Genomic DNA, 21,182 nt, shown 5'->3' with positions numbered 1-21,182 from the left:
TCTGGGTATTAGAGGCCAGGGTATTGTTAACCCTCTGGGTATTAGAGGCCAGGGTATTGTTAACCCTCTGGGTATTAGAGGCCAGGGTATTGTTAACCCTCTGGGTATTAGAGGCCAGGGTATTGTTAACCCTCTGGGTATTAGAGGCCAGGGTATTGTTAACCCTCTGGGTCAGGGAGCGTCACCTGGATTAAGCCGGAGACCATTTTTTCTTGAGCGGATGGTCGTGCAGCCGGAACATAATAAACATAATAAATTGAAGCCCAAACAGATATAATATGATTAAAACAATAATTTCAAACCATAACTACATTTGCGGACATTGCCTAGCGTAGGGTGCTGACTTTCGGATGGGACATTAAAACAGCTGTCCTGACTGTGGTCATTCAAAATCCCATGGCACTCGTAAGATTAGGGGTTTTCACCCCGGTGTCATGGCTAAATTCCCAACCTGGCCACATTCCATCATGGTTACCTGATCATCCCCCTCATTCCTAATTGGCATACAGTGCATTCGGAAAGCATTCAGACCGTTTGACTTTTTCCACACTGTTACGTTACAGCCTTATTCTAAAATTGATTTAATCCGTTTTTTTCGCTCTCATCAATCTACACACAATACCCCAAAATGACCAAACAAAAACAGGTTTAGACATTTTTGCAAATGTATTTAAAACAAAGAAAACTTAAAAATCACATTTACATAAGTATTCAGACCCTTTACTCAGACCCTGGCAACGATTACTGACTTGAGTCTTCTTGGGTATGATGCTACAAGCTTGGCATACCTGTATGTGGGGAGTTTCTCCCATTCTTCTCTGCAGATCCTCACAAGTTCTGTCAGGTTGGATGGGGAGCGTCGCTACACAGCTATTTTCAGGTCTCTCCAGAGATGTTTGATCGGGTTCAAGTCCGGGTTCTGGCTGGGTCACTCAAGGACATTCAGAGACTTGTCCCAAAGCCACTCCTGCGTTGTCTTGGCTGTGTGCTTAGGGTCAATGTCCTGTTGGAAGGTGAACCGTCACCCCAATCTGAGGTCCTGAGCGCTCTGGAGCAGGTTTTCATTAAGAATCTCTGTACTTTACGCCGTTCATCTTTCCTTCGATCCTGACTAGTCTTCCAGTCCCTGCCGCTGAAAAACATCCCCACAGCATGATGCTGCCACCACCATGCTTCACTGTAGAGATGGTGCCGGGGTTCCTCCAGATGTGACGCTTGGCATTCAGCAAAAGAGTTCAATTTTGGCTTCATCAGACCAGATAATCTTGTTTCTCATGGTCTGAGTCCTTTAGGTGCCTTTTGGCAAACTCCAAGGGGCTGTCAGGTGCCTTTTATTGAGGAGTGAAATCTATCTGGCCTCTCTATCATAAAGGCCTGATTGGTGGAGTGCTGCAGAGAAATGGCGCCGACAAAAGGGCTGCCTCACTTCTAGCTCTTTTATGTATTACTACTTACATCATTAGCCCAGATTTGTTTTGTGTTATTACATACAGCCGGGAAGAACTATTGGCCATCAGAGCAGCGGTAACTCACCAGCACTACAACTTTCCCGAAGCGGCTCCTTTGTTCGCACCCCCCAGGGCAATATCCTGCTAAAACACTTGACCACTGACACTCCAACTTCCGGGATGCCTACAACGCCCTCCCCCACCCTCCTTTCGGCAAATCTGACTTTGACTCCATTTTGCTCCTCCTTTCCTATAGGCAGAAACACACAGGAAGTACCTGTGCTAAGGACTATTCAACGCTGGTCTGACCAAATCAGAATCCACGCTTCAAGAATGTTTTGTTCACCGGACTGGGATATGTTCCGGTTAGCTTTCGAGAATAATATTGACGAATATACTGATAATGTGACAGAGTTTATCAGGAAGTGTATAGTAGATGTTCTACCAACGGCGACTATTAAAACCTACCCTAACAAGAAACCATGGATAGATGGCAGCATTTGCGCAAAACTGATAGCGCGAACCACCGCATTTAACCATGGCAAGGTGACTGGGAATATGGAATAATACAAAGTGTAGTTATTCCCTCCGCAAGGGAATCAAACAGGCAAAACGTCAGTAAAGAGATGAGACAAAGTGGAGTTGCAATTCGACGGCTCTTCAGACAATTACGGACTACAAAAGGAAAACCAGATGTCTTGCTTACCGACAAGCTAAACACCTTCTTCGCCCGCTTTGAGGATAACACAGTGCACCGGCGCGGCCCGCTACCAAGGACTGTGGGCTCTCCTTCTCCATGGCCGACGTGAGTAAGACATTTAAGCGTGTTAACCGTCGCAAGGCTGCCGGCCCAGACGGCATCACTAGCCGCGTCCTCAGAGCATGCGCAGACCAGCTGGCTGCTGTGTTAACGGACATATTCAATCTCTCTCGAACCCAGTCAGCTGTCCCCACATACTTCAAGATGGCCACCATTGTTCCTGTACCCAAGAAAGCGAAGGTAACTGAACTAAATGACTATCGTCCAGTAGCACTCACTTCTGTCATCATGAAGTGCTTTGAGAGACTAGTCAAGGATCATTTCACCTCTACCTTACCTGACACCCTAGACCAACTTTGCTTAACGCCCAAATAGATCCACAGACGATGCAATCGCCATCACACTGCACACTGCCCTATCCCATCTGGACAAGAAGAACACCTATGTAAGAATGCTGTTCATTGACTATAGCTCAGCATTCAACACCATATTACCCTCCAAGGTCATCATTAAGCTTGAGGCCCTGGGTCTGAACCCCGCCCTATGCAACTGGGTCCTGGACTTCCTGACGGGCCGCCACCAGGTGGTGAAGGTAGGAAACAAGACCTCCACTTCACTGATCCTGAAGACTGGAGCCCCACAAGGATGCGTGATCAGCCCCCTCCTGTACTCCAAGGACTGCATGGCCAAGCACGTCTCCAACTCAAATCATTATGTTCGCAGACTACACAACAGTAGTAGGCTTGATTACCAACATTGAGGGGACAGCCTCCAGGGAGGAGGAGGTGGCGGCTCGGAGTGTGGTGCCAGGAAAATAACCTCTAAATCAACGTCAACAAAACTAAGGAGCTGATCGTGGACTTCAGGAAACAGCAGAGGGAGCACCCCCCTATCCACATCGACAGGACCGTGATGGAGAAGGTGGAAAGCTTCAAGTTCCTTGGCGTACACATCACTGACAAATTGAAATGGTCCACCCACACAGACAGTGTGGTGAAGACACAACAGCGCCTCTTCAACTTGAGGACGCTTGGCACCTAAAAGTCTCAAACTTTTACAGATGCACAATTGAGAGCATCCTGTCGGGCTGTATACCACATGGTACGGCAACTGCACCGCCCGCAGGGCTCTCCAGAGGATGGCACGGTCTGCCCAACATCACCGGGGGCACACTGCCTGCCCTCCATGACACCTATAGCACCAGATGTCACAGGAAGGCCAAAAAGATCATCAAGGACAACAACCACCCGAGCCACTGCTTGTTCACCCCGCTATCATCCAGAAGGTGAGGTCAGTATAGGTGCATCAAAGCTGGGATATTTGTCCTTCTGGAAGGTTCTCCCATCTCCACAGAGGAACTCTAGAGCACTAATCAGGTTCTTGGTCACCTCCCTTACCAAGTCCCTTCTCTCCCGGGCCGACAAGCTCTAGGAAGAGTCTTGGTGGTTTCAAACTTATTCCATTTAAGAATGATGGAGGACACCGTGCTCTTGGGGACCTTCAATGCTGCAGGTACCCGTCCCCAGATCTGTGCCTCCACACAATCCTCTCTCGGAGCTCTACGGACAATTCCTACGACTTCATAACTTGGTTTTTGCTCTGACATGCACAGTCAACTGTGGGACTGGTGTGCATGCCTTTCCAAATCATGTTCAATTAATTGAATTTACCATAGGTGGACTCCAATCAAGTTGTAGAAACATCTCAGAAACTCCCCAAATACAGGTGTGCCAAGCTTGTAGCGTCATACCCAAGAAGACTCAAGGCTGTAATCGCTGCCAATGGTGCTTCAACAAAGTACTGAGTAAGGGGTCTGAATACTTCTGTAAATGTGATGATTATTACAAATAAAAAAACTTTGCTAACATGTCTACAAACCTATTTCTGCTTTGTCATTATGGGCTATACTCGGCCTTGTCTCAGGATGGTAAGTTGGTGGTTGAAGATATCCCTCTAATGGTGTGGGGGCTGTGCTTTGGCAAAGTGGGTGGGGTTATATCCTGCCTGTTTGGCCCTGTCCGGGGGTATCGTTCGGATGGGGCCACAATGTCTCCCGAACCCTCCCGTCTTAGCCTCCAGTATTTATGCTGCAATAGTTCATGCGTCGGTAGCTAGGCTGTTATATCTGGAGTATTTCTCCTGTCTTATCCGGTGTGAATTTAAGTATGCTCTCTCTAATTCTTTCTCTCTTTCTTTCTCTTTCGGAGGACCTGAGCCCTAGGACCATGCCCCAGGACTACCTGGCCTGATGACTCCTTGCTGTCCCCAGTCCACCTGGCCATGCTGCTGCTCCAGTTTCAACTGTTCTGCCTGCGGCTATGCTATGGAACCCTGACCTGTTCACCGGACGTGCTACCTGTCCCAGACCTTTTCAACTCTCTGGAGACTGCAGGAGCGGTAGAGATACTCTGAATGATCGGTTATGAAAAGCCAACTGACATTTACTCCTGAGGTGCTGACCTGTTGCACCCTCGACAACCACTGTGATTATTATTATCTGACCCTGCTGGTCATCTATGAACATTTGAACATCTTGGCCATGTTCTGTTATAATCTCCACCCGGCACAGCCAGAAGAGGACTGGCCACCCCTCATAGCCTGGTTCCTCTCTAGGTTTCTTCCTAGGTTCTGGCCTTTCTAGGGAGTTTTTCCTAGCCACCGTGCTTCTACACCTGCATTGCTTGCTGTTTGGGGTTTTAGGCTGGGTTTCTGTACAGCACTTTGAGATATCAGCTGATGTAAGAAGGGCTTTATAAATAAATTTGATTGTGTGTAGATTGATAAGGGAACAAACGATGTAACAAATTGTAAAATGCTGTAACGTAACAAAATGTTGAAAAAGGGGTCGGAATACACACTGAATGCACTGTACATAAAGCGCCAGTAGGCAGAAAAGTGCTATATAAATCCAATCAATTATGAATGATTATTTGTATACAATCACCTCTATTATGCTTGGGAATACTTTGGAACAGATTTCCAAAATTAAAATGAATTGGAGCTGATTTCCTGGTGTTTTTACAGTGTTTTATGTACAACAATGAACATTTTTGCTCAGGAAACTTGGGGGACCAAATAAAACCACCCGCAGGGCGCCAGTTGGGTAACCCTGCTGTGTATTGGAGGCCAGGAGATTTTTAACCCTGCAACCAAGTGGTAACAGAGAGCGTAGAGAAACAGGTTCACTGCAATGCTACTGAAACCCATGATAACGGCATGACAATACCCCTTCATAAAGCTGGGCGCGATTGAGTGCTAAGTAGGTGAGTTAGATGAACCTTACTTTTTGATGTGTGCCATGGCAGTGTTGTTGAAAAAGACCATGCTTGACAGGTTGAGGGGCGTGCCCAACCCCTTCATCAGAACCTCCACTTCCTGGATGCCCTGGACATCCCCATGGCTACCAAGGGATTGCACCAATCGTGTGACGGACAGTTTTGAGGGCACCTGGTCTCCCTGCAGCATGGACTTGAGTGTGGACATGCCATCTAAGGGTGGGAGGAAGGCAACAGAATGTATGCAACAAAGAAACTCAGTGTGTGTTTGTGCGCGCGTCACGCAAAAACCCACCTTTGGCTAGCCCTCTCTTGACCTGTGTAATGATGAGGAGGCTGTTGGCTATGTCATTCAGCTTGAACCCTGGGACACGGCCTACGGCACTGAGGAACAGAGAGACAGAAGAACAGACATAAGTCAACCAGTGAACAACCCTCCACTCCACTGAAATGGGCATAGAGAGAAGAGGGGGAAAATAAGACTGAAACAGAGGGACAGAGTGAAAGTGAGTCCGATTGCCAATCAAGTCTGGCCATAGAAGTATTACAAAACAACCGGGTGTTCAGACTACTCCCTCTGAGGTCCTATCCAGCTCCGAGTGTGGGGGGCTGTGAGTCTCCTCTGGGGCTGGGCAGGGAGAGAACAGCTGCTGCAGTGATGAGACCCTAGGTAATGTCCCTTTCCCTCCATCCCTCCCTCCCTCAGTCTATCCCGTTGTCCTTTCAGACATCTTTTTTCCCCATTTCAGAGCCACTAATACCTCAATCAATCTCTCTTTTATTATTACAGTCTCTGACCGGATTAATCTGGCTGCTCAATTGAGCGTTGGCCTCATGCTCCTTATCGCCGGGCCGACCAACCACCAGCCCTCCGCTCACTCGGACAGATTGCTGCGGAAACCTCGGTCAGAGTGATTCTTATCAATCCCAAGGAAAGAAAATCCCTCCTGTCGCTGCCCTCTAGCCTCCCCATCTCTCGCACTCTTTTCACCCTCTCTCTGGGGTCTCCCCCCTCCACCCAACTCCGCTCTGACCCTCCCACATTTCTCTCCATCCCAATCCCCTTAATCTCTGCTAAGCGCCCCACTGCTCAGTTATGATGCAGCCCCTCCTCCTCCTCCTCCTCCTCCTCCTCTCCCCAACCCAGCCTTGGGCCCCATCTGGCTCCAGCCCTGTCTAAGTCATCCACACGCAAGAGACTGGGCTTTATACACACTAGCGGAATTATTACTGTACTGGCGTCTTGATCATCTTCCCACATGATTAAACCAACCCCCCTGCCTCCCTCCCTTCTCTGATAAATGCAAGGTCCCTCACAGGACTAAAAAACCCTGGGTTAAGTCATGCCCTATACTGGCCTGACGTAGGGGTACCTAAAGTTCTGGAGCGAAGGGGGACAGGTGGGGATGAGATGTGATGTGTGTAATGTGGAAGGTATGCGTTGAGTCCTTGTGGTAATTCTACTAACTGTTCATAAACACACAGACAGACACACGTAGGGAACTTCAACAGCCACCCGAGGGCAGTGAGCAGGGGAAAAGGAGAGGATTATACAAAGACTCTGCTTGAAGGGGACAGATCATCAGTCATGTGTTATGAGCGATGAGAACCTAATTTCGCTCTCGTTTTTAAAAGGGATAACTCCTGCTACTAAGATCCCAGGACAACCAAAAAACACACACACGATACATTACTAATCAGCAGAAGATTGTCATTTTTGTGCAAAGTCATCCGCTTCCCAGAAAACCAAATTAATCTGTGACGATAGGAAGGGGCTCAAGCGCTTCCGAGGCTTACCAGACCACTGCTGTTCACATCCAGCAGGGTTAAGGGTCAATTCACAATCACTTGGTAATCTCAAACCTAATTCAAGAACCCTGGCTGCCCTGTATACTGTAAGCTTAACCTGTGACAAACCAGAATTTGGCTCCGAGTGTGGAAGTAGCCCACTGTAAAAGTGTGTGGTTTCTTTGTCAGGACCACTGGCAGATAGAGAGGGGGAGTGAGGGAGAGGACACAGGACATACTGACTGGTGAACACACACGATAGACAAACTCACATCTCTTTGACCACCATGGCGTCCTCCATACTACCCTCGGCCAGCAGAGCCCGGATCAGACTGTCGTAGGGGGCCGGGCCCAGGGTCACACCTTTCCTATCAATATCCTTCAGCATATCATAGGCCTCTGGACAGACCAACAGAGGGAGATGGAGGGAGAGAGAATGAGAAATGTAGCAGGAGAGAGGGATTGATAGAGATCACCATCAGGAAACATATGAAAAGCAGTCAACAATCCACCATGTCAACGGGACAACCAAACATGTTTCGTAAAACATGTCTCAGTGGTCATGGGACAGTCTGTAGAATAGATGTTCCTGTATTAAGAGAAGCCCAGGAAATCCCCAATATTACCAATGGAGGTCTGGCAGCAATATAAACTCCCCAGGGCTGCGTACCTTTAGCCTTGCCCTTCTTGCAGAGGGTGAGCAGTCTGAACTGGTAGTCAGCAGGGCTGTTCTCTACAGTAGCAGCCTGGGTGCTGGCTGACTTGGTGGCTTTGCCCTTTGACCCTTCAGGCTTGGTCTCTGCCTGTGCTTCTCTGTCTGCAGCCTGCTCATACCACACCTATGGAAAGGTAGAGTACAACATACTGTGAATAACTACTATCAAAACAGCCACTGGTAACATATGGGTCAATATTCACACGATACAAAAACAACGGTCCCTATGGTACAAAAACGATATGAACACAAGAGCATGCTTATCCCATAGAAAAAGTGTGCGCGTGCGCAAGTGAATCTGTGTTTCATAATTCTACAATGAAGCATAGAAACAGAGTGAGTCGCAAATTGCATATCACAACCCACTTACAACAGATCTGGGTGATTGGTGCATGTCTGTGTCGAGTTCAATGTAAAACTGATTTTAGTACTTCACTTAATTTCACTATTTTTCATTGTCATGGCAATTCTGAATCATGAAAACACAAAATCAACCAAAGCAAAGTAGGTAGAATGTTTGTATTGAGAATGCTTGGTTAAGAGCCACAGCGTTGATTTGCAACTCAGTTTTGGTTGCAACAACACCAAGACTAGACGACTTGCTTCTGCCGTCGAAGATTCTACATTTTTCTAAAATGAGCTTTTACACCCAGCAATTTCATCAGTCCGGACCATGGATGGCACATCAATATCTCCTTGCAAGACCATCAAATATCATTGACAAGGGTAAGAATTAAATAGTGTATTCTCACCAGGATTTGGTTTATTGCCATTTGTGTATTTCTCAACATTCCATGTTTAGAATGCATTAAGGTACATCGAGAACTGGTTGAACATGTGGCTTTGGGTCAGGTCCTCCCGGGTTTCTCAGAGATCTGGGATTGTGAGTGGTACTGGAAGTCTGTTCCACAAGCACATGGAAATGAAGCGCAAGGTGGAGTTTCACAGGAGAGTGAGGAGGGAGTTTTATGAGCAGCGAGTGTCTTTTTACTGACGGAGAGACAGAAACTGGAAGCCATGTTGAGTTGGCTGCAGAGAAGGGCTTCTTGTGAATCTCTGATGTATTTAGTAGAAGTAGTACTAAGAGAAGATAAGGTAGAATAAGATAGGATTGGTAGGTATAATACGTTTATAAGTATTGGTTATTCACCTTCGCTTTGCCACAGTATATAGTCATGAACCTCAAAGTCTAAGCAGTTGTGTTGGGGGGGGGGGGGGGTTCTACTAAGACAACATTTTTAGATAGATAAATGATCCATGGTATGACTATTAGGAATAAGGTTTTGAAGTGCCTGCCCTATATCTAGGAGATATAAGAAAGCTCAGGAAATATGTTTGTTTTTTACCTTCAGATGAGTCCCGTGACACTTGTGAGGGTTGTAGAGCAAAACGGAGAAGACCATCGTGAGAGTCTCCCCTTTCCATAGTGGGGTTAGTTTGTAGCCCAAAATGGTTTGGATGCTACAGACAGAACCTGGCACATCAGTGTTACTGACTTGTGGGGGGGGTCTTCGAGCAAAACGGAGAATAGTGTTCGTGAGAGTCCTCATCTTTCCATATTACACTGCTCAAAAAAATTAAGGGAACACTAAAATAACACATCCTAGATCTGAATGAATGAAATATTCTTATTAAATACTTTTTTCTTTACATAGTTGAATGTGCTGACAACAAAATCACACAGAAATTATCAATGGAAATCAAATTTATCAACCCATGGAGGTCTGGATTTGGAGTCACACTCAAAATTAAAGTGGAAAACCACACTACAGGCTGATCCAACTTTGATGTAATGTCCTTAAAACAAGTCAAAATGAGGCTCAGTAGTGTGTGTGGCCTCCTTACAACGCCTGGGCATGCTCCTGATGAGGTGGCAGATGGTCTCCTGAGGGATCTCCTCCCAGACCTGGACTAAAGCATCCGCCAACTCCTGGACAGTCTGTGGTGCAACGTGGCGTTGGTGGATGGAGCGAGACATGATGTCCCAGATGTGCTCAATTGGATTCAGGTCTGGGGAACGGGCGGGCCAGTCCATAGCATCAATGCCTTCCTCTTGCAGGAACTGCTGACACACTCCAGCCACATGAGGTCTAGCATTGTCTTGCATTAGGAGGAACCCAGGGCCAACCGCACCAGCATATGGTCTCACAAGGGGTCTGAGGATCTCATCTCGGTACCTAATGGCAGTCAGGCTACCTCTGGCGAGCACATGGAGGGCTGTGCGGCCCCCCAAAGAAATGCCACCCCACACCATGACTGACCCACCGCCAAGCCGGTCATGCTGGATGATGTTGCAGGCAGCAGAACGTTCTCCACGGCGTCTCCAGACTCCAGTCACATGTGCTCAGTGTGAACCTGCTTTCATCTGTGAAGAGCACAGGGCGCCAGTGGCGAATTTGCCAATCTTGGTGTTCTCTGGCAAATGCCAAACGTCCTGCACGGTGTTGGGCTGTAAGCACAACGTCGGGCCCTCATACCACCCTCATGGAGTCTGTTTCTGACCGTTTGAGCAGACACATGCACATTTGTGGCCTGCTGGAGGTCATTTTGCAGTGCTCCTCCTGCTCCTCCTTGCACAAAGGCGGAGGTAGCGGTCCTGCTGCTGGGTTGTTGCCCTCCTACGGCCTCCTCCACGTCTCCTGATGTACTGGCCTGTCTCCTGGTAGCGCCTCCATGCTCTGGACACTACGCTGACAGACACAGCAAACCTTCTTGCCACAGCTCGCATTGATGTGCCATCCTGGATGAGCTGCACTACCTGAGCCACTTGTGTGGGTTGTAGACTCCGTCTCATGCTACCACTAGAGTGAAAGCACCGCCAGCATTCAAAAGTGACCAAAACATCAGCCAGGAAGCATAGGAACTGAGAAGTGGTCTGTGGTCACCACCTGCAGAACCACTCCTTTATTGGGGGTGTCTTGCTAATTGCCTATAATTTCCACCTGTTGTCTATTCCATTTGCACAAGAGCATGTGAAATTTATTGTCAATCAGTGTTGCTTCTTATGTGGACAGTTTGATTTCACAGAAGTGTGATTGACTTGGAGTTACATTGTGTTGTTTAAGTGTTCCCTTTATTTTTTTGAGCAGTGTAGTTTGTAGGCCAAACCGTTCGGACGTGTTGTGGAAATTCTTACACAGGGACACTCAAAGTCCATCTTAAATGGATCATTGTTAATTATCTGTACACTGGAGAGGTTCCAAAAAAAGTAATGCACTTTAATGAACGTCTGTCAGAAGCTCTTATTATCCAAATATCAATCAGCTTATTATCCAAATTTCAAATCAGCTTTACATGTCATATCTCACAATCACACAACTTCACATCCACTTAGTACCATTCCCAAACACACTCGGTAATCTCCCTTATTACCCATGTGCATCTTCAACGATTCTCTTGTTGTTACTTGCTATTAACCTTATGTAGCGTCAACGGTTCTCTTGCCACTACTTACTATACATATAAATAACACCTCGTATTCAAAAACACCTTGTGTTATTTTGTAGTGGTTGCAGATCACAGACATTTCTTCTAAATGCCTACAGACAGCTGTCAGCGAGGCTTTCCATGGCACCATTACACCCTCGCTCTAGTTCTCTCATAAAACTAGTGAATAGTCTTCTCTCGATAAGACAAAAATATTTTTTATTTATGAATTCTCTATTATCAGCGCGTTGGACAATTTTTTCGTCTTGAGCGGATAGTTATGCTCAATATCACCTCCTCTTGGTGAAACTTGGACGTGTTCTATGGCTACAAAGAGCAGGGAGGAAGGTGAGCCATGGTTGGCTTCGATGCAGTGGCGCGCAATAGCATAGTCTGTTCTTATTTCTAATAGCAGCCTTAAGTTCTGCGATGCGATGTTTCAATGCTCGCTTAGTTTGACCAATATAAACAGCAGCACAGATGCATTTGAACATGTATAGGACTTTTGTGGTGCTACAATTAATGAAGCTTTAGATTTTGTATTCTTTTCTTTGTTCTTGGGTGATATTTTTGTTGTTGTTGTATCAGTCATATTGTCAATGTACAGTGGCCACACTTGTAATTTCCATTGGGAGGGCCTGGGAGCCTAGCGTCACGCTTCTTGGTTTTCTGCATGCTAGATTGCGCGCACGGCGAACACAAATTCGAGGGGGACATGTTGTGAACTCTGGTAGATTTGGATCACATTTGAGGATGTTCCAGTGTTTCAATACAATGGATTTGACCCGACCGGCACATGGGCTGTACTCCGTGGAAAAACACAAACGTGGGGGTGTTTTGTACTGGTTTCTATTCGTGCTAGTGACTAGGCTTTGTCATTCAGTCTCTCTAGCACGGGTATAGGCCTGTTCAATGACACTAACTACACCCACGTTGGAGGAACCTTTTGCGCATGTCATGCGAAATGTCCCTTTAAGTATAAGAATTGCGATGCGTCTTTTTTGAGTGAGGTATGTGTTAAATAGACTGAGTAGGGCCCCTCAATCTTCAGTCACCCGTTCAGCGACCGGGGGAGGGGGTTAAGCTACGCTGGCCAGGGGTAAATTAGGCTAGGCATACGGGCCGGGGAGGCTAAAAGGGGGTGTGGGGGTTGACAACTCCAGGGCGCCTCAGGTCACAAGGGTCATCTCCAAGGGCTAAAGCCATCACTTTGAGTCTCATCTCCCTCCAGGCCTCCTCAACAAGCCAAACAAACATGGACACAACTGGAAGGAAGCTGGAAAATAATGTATTCCAATGGAGAAATAATGTATTTTGAATCAACAGAGGAAACGGGTGCAGTCAAGCGGAGGGAATGCTGGGTAATTTGGTCACATCTTTCCAGTAGCCTCTGCCAGAGTCCAAAAGAGACTTGTGCTAAAGTCCACTAAGCAGCAGAAAACATGGTGTTATTTAGCAGTGGCTGAATTATTTGGGCATTAGGGGCTAGTATTAATTCCTGTCCCAATGATCATCCCAAATTAAAATTTACCCTAGCTGTAGCTAAAATACAACGATTTGTTGTTTCAGACGGACTGTCGCCAGAGGTGTGGAGAAATCAGACTAGTTCAGGGATTTCAACCAACTACGAGTCAACCAGAACAGAGGGGGCACCATGGCAAGCCAATGATAATGAAGCCTATAATAAACTCTGAGGTACTAAAAAGGTAGCGTCCTGCCCGCAATTCACTGTGCAACAAACTGAACATTAGCAGAGAGGATGAGCTTTAATGAAGCAAACACTGATTTGGGAAAATTACTGATTTGATGGAATAGAAATAAAAGGAGAGCTGTGCTTACTAGTGGTGGCAGAGCGGTAAGTGATTTCAGAAGGCTTTTTACCTCAGGCACCTCGAAAGGCACCTCCTGTCCATTACTCTTGAGTATGTCAGCCAGTATGCGCAGGGTCCTCTCTCTTGGTATCACGTTCTCCTCCTGCATCTTGGTCCAGGTGGCCTCCGCCTTGCGCCAGTCGTTTGTGTCCTCTGAGGGTGAGAAAGAACATGATCACATGTACGCACACACACAAACTCTTGAAAAATTTATTTTATAAACGAGACTACTTGGATAAATAAAAGGTTAAATTTAAAAAATAAAACACGCATACGAACGTGTATACGCACACAGACATCAAGATTCCTTGTTGACACTCATGCTGCTTAATGCTGAGAGAGCAATCAGGCAGAAAAGGCCTAATCTGCTCATCCTCCTCAGCTAGACACTTAACTCTGGGCTGATTTGATTTGTATCCAGGCAGGCTTTATCTGACCCAGGCTGAATTGGGAAAACAGTTCCAAAAAGCTCAATCTTCCAATCACGAGATGTAATCTAATCATACACTATCTGTGGATACTGGGATTCTGAACCCATTCTCTCGCACACAAAATGGCCCTGGGGTTACGCCACTGTTCACGCCACATTGCTGCCAGGGATTTGGGGGGGGCAAAGGTTAAACGGTCACATGAGAAGAGGAGATGGAGGTAAGTAGTAGTGACTTTTGGGATAGTTGGGGGGGGGGGGGGCTTAATATAACCAGTCAGGGGTAAAGTGAGGTTCATAAACTTCCCCTATTGGAGAATGTAGATCCAGTCAGTCCATCCATACAGCGATGGTGAGATACAGGAAAGACCTTAGAATTATGAATTAGAATCAGGGTTGGGCTCTATTCGAATTGAAGGGAGTCAATTTAGGAAGAGATTTGACAAATATCATATCCTTTTCAGTTTATCGAGAAGCCATGAAAAATAGATGCCCCTTTTTCAATCATTTATTTGAAATGTTTACTTCCTGAATTGACTGCCTTTGATTCAAATTGAGCCCAACCCTGATTAGAATACTAATAGAATAGTAACTTAATAGGATGTCGACAGGAAAGCCAGCCAGTCAGAGAAGAGTAGGGATGGAGGTTGAGGGGGACTTACTGCAGAGCCGCAACACGTAGTGATACAGCTCATCTCGGTCACATTCAAACAGCTTGGCTGTCATATCCACCATGCTCTCCAAAGACTCCATCTACACAGGGACACAATACTTTAGACGTGGTGTGTGCGCATGTGTGTGCGCGACTGTGTGTGGTCTCTCTCTCACCTGGTTGCCGTTAATGCATTTCTCAGCGTACCACTGAAGGCGTCCTGGTCTAGCCCTTAAACCTGGAGTCTGTGGGACCAACAGAAAGGACTTATTTAAAACAAATACAGCGTGGTTTATGTTAAATCAACTAGTGCCTGATAAACCTTTCTGTATTGCATACTGTTCAGAGTACATCAAAAATCCAACAAGCTGAAACATACAGGGACCTCCATTTCATACCTCATAATAAACATTAAACCCATAAATTCCTGTCATTTCCCAGAAGTGAATATCTGAACTCTAGAACAATCCCCCTGTGAGTTATCCAAGAAAGTAATATCCAACAGGCTCAAAATGACCAGAAACAAAATCACATATGAAAAAGATAGAAGATGAAGGGTGTATATGGATAATACCAGAGCCATATAATAATGGTTCTGGATAATACTATGGTATGATGCCCTTTGGACACGCACACTGAGAGGGTGGCATAAGCACACTGTATTTTTGGAGTGATATGTGTTCATATGGGCTAGGGAGGGTGGAAGTGGTTAGAGATGGGATAGCATTTCATCAGTGCTCCAGTCAATCAGAGTGAGATAGTCCCTTGGTTCTTCCCCTCTGCCCTGACATGTTAATCTGTCTATGACCAAGATCTCTCAATCCCCCTGTGCTGCAGGACCATGGCTACTTGATCAAAAAAAGACTACGCATTATGGTCTTATACAACCAGCCAAAGGACAAATTACAATTTGTTCTGTTCTCCGCCGCCGCGTCTAATCTGCTTAGTAAATAAGGCCGAGCGCAAGTGGTACATATTTTTTCTACAGCAAACAGGAACCCCCCCCCCCAGCCCAGCTTGCTACCCCCCACCCCTCCAGCCAGGGATCTAAGCCCCCCGAGGGCAAATCTTCCCGGGCATAAAATCCATGGTGATAAGTCCCTCTTCCTCCCGCTTCACCCACACACACTCTCTACTTTTCACTTCCAGCACATATCCCAATCCCCAAAAGGACATCTAGGTCAGATTATTAAGACAATCTCCTGCCTGCTGCTTTGTGGTTTATGAAACTCAGCCCCTTTGACTATGCTGTCTGGACTAGAGTGCCACAACAAGCTCACATCACACACACACAGCAAAGACAATGTAGTAGTGACTGTTGCGCAAACTCACATAGCCTTTCTATACTCATCCTCATGTAGTCATACTACCCTCTCACAAATTATGCTCAACAATCTCAATTCCTTGTATTTGACACTTATAATTAATACTCCCCACTTACACAAAACTCACCGTACCCTACACACACACCTACCTACCTAATGGTGCCCACCCCTTAACAAAACCACCTAACCTTAACCATAACCAAAAAGTGGTACCCATTTCTATTGTATTTCATTTAATTACCTGCAATTAAAAACCTTGCAATTATACAAAACAGAGTCAGCGGCTAGCCTCTCTGTTCTGACACTTGAAGCTCCACTGAAGAGGAAAGGTCTCTGTGATAGATCTCCGTCATCCATCTGACCTCCCAGATATCACTCATTTTAATTAGTGGGCAGAGTTAGGGGGCAGAGTTCACATGGAGAGGATATCTGGCTGGGGGAACGAGAGCTTTTTCTGATTCTGACCTACCGGTCCGACATGAGACCACTTCGCTGCTATTTATACACACAGACCAGGTAGAGAGTTCTCTTCTACGTTTAGCCTCAATACAAAGCTCTGCACAATATGGAGACATTAAGCACAGTACACAACAACATGTAGTCAGTCACAAGTTCACAAAAAAACAGAAAGGAGACTCCCTTTAGGCCTAAATCCAACTGCCCACATTTGAAACAGATTATCACAAACATACAAAACCAGAAGAATGTCAATGGAACTGAAGGGCATTTCATGTCAAAACAAAAACCCAAAAGAAGATATTGAAGTTGCAATGTATAATACTAAATGTTTTGTGTTGGTCTGGTATCATCTGAAGCTTGTCGGAACCTCCCCTTCTAAGATGACATGGGACAGGGACTGTACGTTCCATTCTTAGAGGGGTATTAGTACACAATAATAGCATGTCAATATTTAAGAGGGTTTGCGAATCATAGTTCATGTCCTAAATCCTCCTTATAGAAACTCAGAGGGGACAAGCAGCTTTTGGCAAGCCCTGTCACAGGGCCAGGACACCATGATACATAGATGATCTGGTAAAGTTGAAAGAGAGAGCGAGAGGGAGAGAGAGCGAGAGCCACACAGTTCCAGCAGACAGCATTATTCTCATCCTGAAGAATCAGGATATTAAAAGGCGTTCAGGGCCAAATAACTAAATCGCCTGCTCCCCTCCTTATCGAGTGACCGTCCCTCTACTGTCGATCCATCCTCACCGACATCATTTTCATCTTATCCCCCCCGGACCAAAGCCTCCTCATCTGATGAGTTTTTAATAACCAGGAAGAGGCTTAGGATGGGCCCTGCCAGCCAGCCTGCTGCAGCCCAGAACAACAATAACAACCACCACTACATCTACCTAACTTTAATAAGGATCGTATGAGGGCACAGTTCTGGAAATGGTAAGGGTGTAATCCTAAACGGCATGGATTGTGTCTATGGTCAAATTAATATCTGCATTAAGACGCGCACATATGGTTATAGCATCTGCGTTCCAGCTTCCGCCCCACATACAACACACGCTACACAAATACCCCCATTTGACTTAAAACAAGAATACGCACAGACACACACCTCATGGCACTAATCCGTACTAACTGGTATCCATCCAGTCATGCAAGTGGACAGAGTAGACAGGGGAATTGAGCTGGGAGATTAGGATGGTTGGATAATTAAACATCTGAATGGTTTTGTCTAAATAAATGTTCAGTGAGGAAGAATAGACTCCTGAGCTGCAAGTGTTTGGAGTGTGTCGGGGGAACGGCCTGAAAGCAGAGACGGCGGATGGATTGACACGAACAAAAGACACAGAAAACGAATCAAGAAAACAGGACTTGTACGGAGCGCTTCTTCCCTAGGTACCTTCAGCTAATAGAAGCTCTTCTCCACTCCAGCCGCAAAACATCTTCAATATGCAGCTCTGCTGAACCCTAACCCTGCCCCCAGAATGATGTACCCCCTCAAACCTAACGAGTAACCACCTCACAACAGCCCAATTAGCACCCCTCTCCTGAAACAGTGTTCGCTGGCCATCTCAGAAGATGGCTATATCATAGTAATGTGGTTCCTGAGACGTTCAACACCTCCCCAGAGTTTTAGGCATTAACCTACCCCTTAACACCACAGCTATATACAGCAATGTGTTCAGGAATGTGCCTGTCCCCTCTAGCCAGTTAATATGCAAATACAAAAACACAGTCAATCCTTCAAATCAGAACTGTAGCTTAACCCCTGACCTGTTAGCTCCCAGGAAATTCACAGAGATAGGATTGGCTCCAATCTCTTAATAGAAATGGGAAATAAGTGACTGCTTTTCATATAAACCACTGGCCACATCCAGCCCGGAACACGCTCAAACACACACTCCTCTGCTTCCCCCACCTGTTCTATTGTGTTGGTGGGGAATGGCATTAGTTCAGATTTAGACCCAATCTAATTTAAAAAGAGGGAACTTATTACTGCCGTCTAATTAAGTATCTTTAAAATAGCTGTGTGCTGCATGCAAACACAATGGGAGGTTGTGTGGTGGTCCCACCTCAATGATTTTGCGGGCCTCCCGGTGGCGGCCGGTCTGCATGAAGGCGAAAAAGAGGTCGTACAGCATTGTCATCTCGCCTCGCTCCTGGCTCACAAAGTCCATCGCTGTGGGAAGAGGAGAGGGAGAGCGAGGAGAGAGAGGTATGAGAGGCTAAACAAAACAACACACACACACTTGCAGAAAGCTTTTCCCCGCATTCTTCCAGTCCCATTAGAATGGCTATAAGCTGCTTGGCTTTCAGAGCTGAAACTTCTCAAAGAGCTGCTCTCAGCAGTCTGCTGCCAATCTCCCTCTATCAGGCACTGGCCAGGTGGAGATGTGGGGGCTCATCTGCATACACACCAGCACACACACACAGTCTATCCATAGAGAGACTCAAAACTAGTACCAATGCAAACCTCACACTCTTTAACAATCTGTACATTTGAAAAAAGGGACAAACACACAGAAAGCCATTTCCATCCATTCAGAAGTTTGCTGAGGGATAGAAATGAAGTGAATTCTTGATAACCGACACCATATGTGGTTTCCAGGCAGGGTGAGAGGACAGAGCAGCACAGGGGTGTGTGTTTAAGGGGAGCCCTGTCTGACCCTGGGCAGGGGCAGTGCCACTCACAGGGTGAGAGAAGAGGGCATAGGGCCAGGGGATGTAGAGTGGTGCTCAACAGGGGGGGCCACTCAAACCCACTCACCTACAGCACACAAAGGACTTAACCCCTTCACCACCCTTTTGTCAAGAGGAGGAGCCATTAAAATCATGATCGCCAGCATCCTCCACAGTGACCTGGGGACCGTTGTCAATGGTGGGCTCTTAGTAGACACTACACAGTGACTACGGGCTATCCTGGGAGTGTACATTGTACATCACACACATTGTTGCACTACATGTCATGAATGTGAGGATGTAGGGAGGAGGGATGGATGAAGAGTTGAGAGACAGCCCAGTACAACACTGGGGACGAGCTCCCTGCCATCCAGAGCCTCTATATCTGAGGAAGGCCTGAAATTGCCAAAACTCCAGCCAGCCAAACCATAGACTGTTCACTCTGCTACCGTCTGGCAAACGGTACCGGAGCATCGACTCACGGACCAGCAGTTTTATGGCTTGGGGATAGAAGCTAAATAGTCAACTAATGATACCTGAACTATCTGCACTGACCGAGACTATAAGCAGGGACTGTGAAGTAACACAAACATACGCACTATACACACACGATAACATACGCACTATACACACACGTACGCATGGATTTTGCATTGTAGATATGTGGTAGTGGAGTATGGGCCTGAGGACACACACTTTGTGTGTTGTGAAAACTGTTATGAATGTATTGTAATGTTTTTAAAATTGTATAACTGCCTTAATTTTGCTGGACCCCAGGAAGTGGGGATCCATAATAAATACAAATATGTACACATTCACTAGACACATATACACACACAAACTACACAAAACCCTCACACATTCACAAACGCATCATTTGCTGCTGCTACTCTGGTCTTTATTTTACTCGTATTATCCATCTTGATGCCTAGTCATTTTACCCTGCCTTCATCTACACATCTACCTCAAATACCTCGTACTCCTGCACCAATGATCTAGTACTCCTGTATATAGCTCCATTCTAGTGTATTCCTCGTGTTAGTTACTATTTCATTTAGTATTATTATTTTTAAACTGACTCGTTGGGAAAGGTACGTAAGCAAGCATTTCACTGTAACGTCTACACCAGTTGTATTTGGCGCATGTGATCAAGAAATTTGATTTGTGGTGGTGGCATTCACCTTTCTGTAGGAGCTCCGTGTCTCCCCTCTCCACCAGGCCACAGATGACGTCGTGTATACGTGGGAGTTGTCCATACTGCTTCTGACACTCCATAGCTGCCTCCAGAGCCCCGCCAAGGTCCTTACTGGTGAGACACACAGAGAGAGAAAGAGAACATTCATTTAAAATCAAATCTATATGGCTGAGCGAAAACAAGACTATTCCAGGCCTTTGACCTCCGTCACAAATGACTGACCTCACAACAATGGAGCCCTTTTCAGCCCTGACAGGTCAACCAGGAGATGAGGCAATTGGCCACGTTCCTTTGACAAATCTCTCTGGTAGAACAAATGATTCAAAACATTGGGCTTTTCCAGGGTGAATGGATGAATAGACGGGAAACAACCTCTTTTGTGATCTTTAGCCTTCTCTCCTGTTCTCCAACGCTTTCAGCATCCCTCACCCCCCTCACCTCACCCCCAGCTGCGCAATTTAGAGGAATATGGCAACAAAATTAGAGCGCTCCCCGTGCCATCTCCACCCTCCTCCCGCTCCTCCCCCTGAACAAAGAGCCTGGGAGTGGGGCTGACAGAGGGCTGACGGAGAAGACAGAAAAACACCACTCCAATCCCTTCTATTGTGACTGTGCCGCCATCAATCTGTTGATTGGGTAATTACCATGCCAATCACACAGAGGTCACAGCGGATAGGGCACTGTTGGGAGGGGTCAGGTGGGGTGGGATAGCGAGCCAGAGAGAGGGGAGGGAGTGAGTAACAGGTATAATTTCTGTAGTGTTTTCTACTCTTGAAGATTATACAGCCGCCGGACAAGGAAATGTGCCTCCCACCCCAAAAAAGTCTGACCTTGGTATGGGCAGAATGGAGAGGGGGAGGTGGGTACGGGCAAAACACAGGATGTGATTGAGCTTGGAACAAACTGGGCTCAGGCAATCGGTTTTAATTGAAATGAAGAGCGACAACATTATTCATCAAGCAGGAGTCAAGAGGCAATTCAACCACTCGCTTCCTGATTGAACAGGCACTCTCCAGAGAATGAGAGAGCAGCAGAGAGAGGGAGAGAATGTGTAATTTATTCCAAAAAAAAGTGAGGGAGAAACTTTTACTGGACAGGAATATAGTGACCTGTGATCTACCTGCCAGGCGTGTGGATATGAATCCTCAAACTGGAGTTAAGTTAC

At 46.4% G+C, this 21,182-nt stretch overlaps 1 protein-coding gene across 1 annotated transcript in view; it reads right to left on the bottom strand.

Annotated features, from left to right (window-relative positions):
- Positions 1-21,182, bottom strand: part of lrpprc (leucine-rich pentatricopeptide repeat containing) — a 72,084-nt gene that overhangs the window by 12,425 nt on the left and 38,477 nt on the right. Inside the window, exons 24-32 of the mRNA XM_071409406.1 lie at positions 20,004-20,128; positions 18,216-18,322; positions 14,539-14,607; positions 14,373-14,463; positions 13,294-13,436; positions 7,942-8,110; positions 7,544-7,670; positions 5,779-5,867; positions 5,492-5,696 (exon numbers count right to left, since the gene is read on the bottom strand). Coding sequence (XP_071265507.1) covers positions 5,492-5,696; positions 5,779-5,867; positions 7,544-7,670; positions 7,942-8,110; positions 13,294-13,436; positions 14,373-14,463; positions 14,539-14,607; positions 18,216-18,322; positions 20,004-20,128 — 1,125 coding nt within the window. The remainder of the gene's footprint in view (positions 1-5,491; positions 5,697-5,778; positions 5,868-7,543; positions 7,671-7,941; positions 8,111-13,293; positions 13,437-14,372; positions 14,464-14,538; positions 14,608-18,215; positions 18,323-20,003; positions 20,129-21,182) is intronic.

This window comes from Salvelinus alpinus, chromosome 7 (assembly GCF_045679555.1).
Source record: "Salvelinus alpinus chromosome 7, SLU_Salpinus.1, whole genome shotgun sequence".
Taxonomy (NCBI): domain Eukaryota; kingdom Metazoa; phylum Chordata; class Actinopteri; order Salmoniformes; family Salmonidae; genus Salvelinus; species Salvelinus alpinus.
This window is presented reverse-complemented; position numbering and strand designations above follow the sequence as displayed.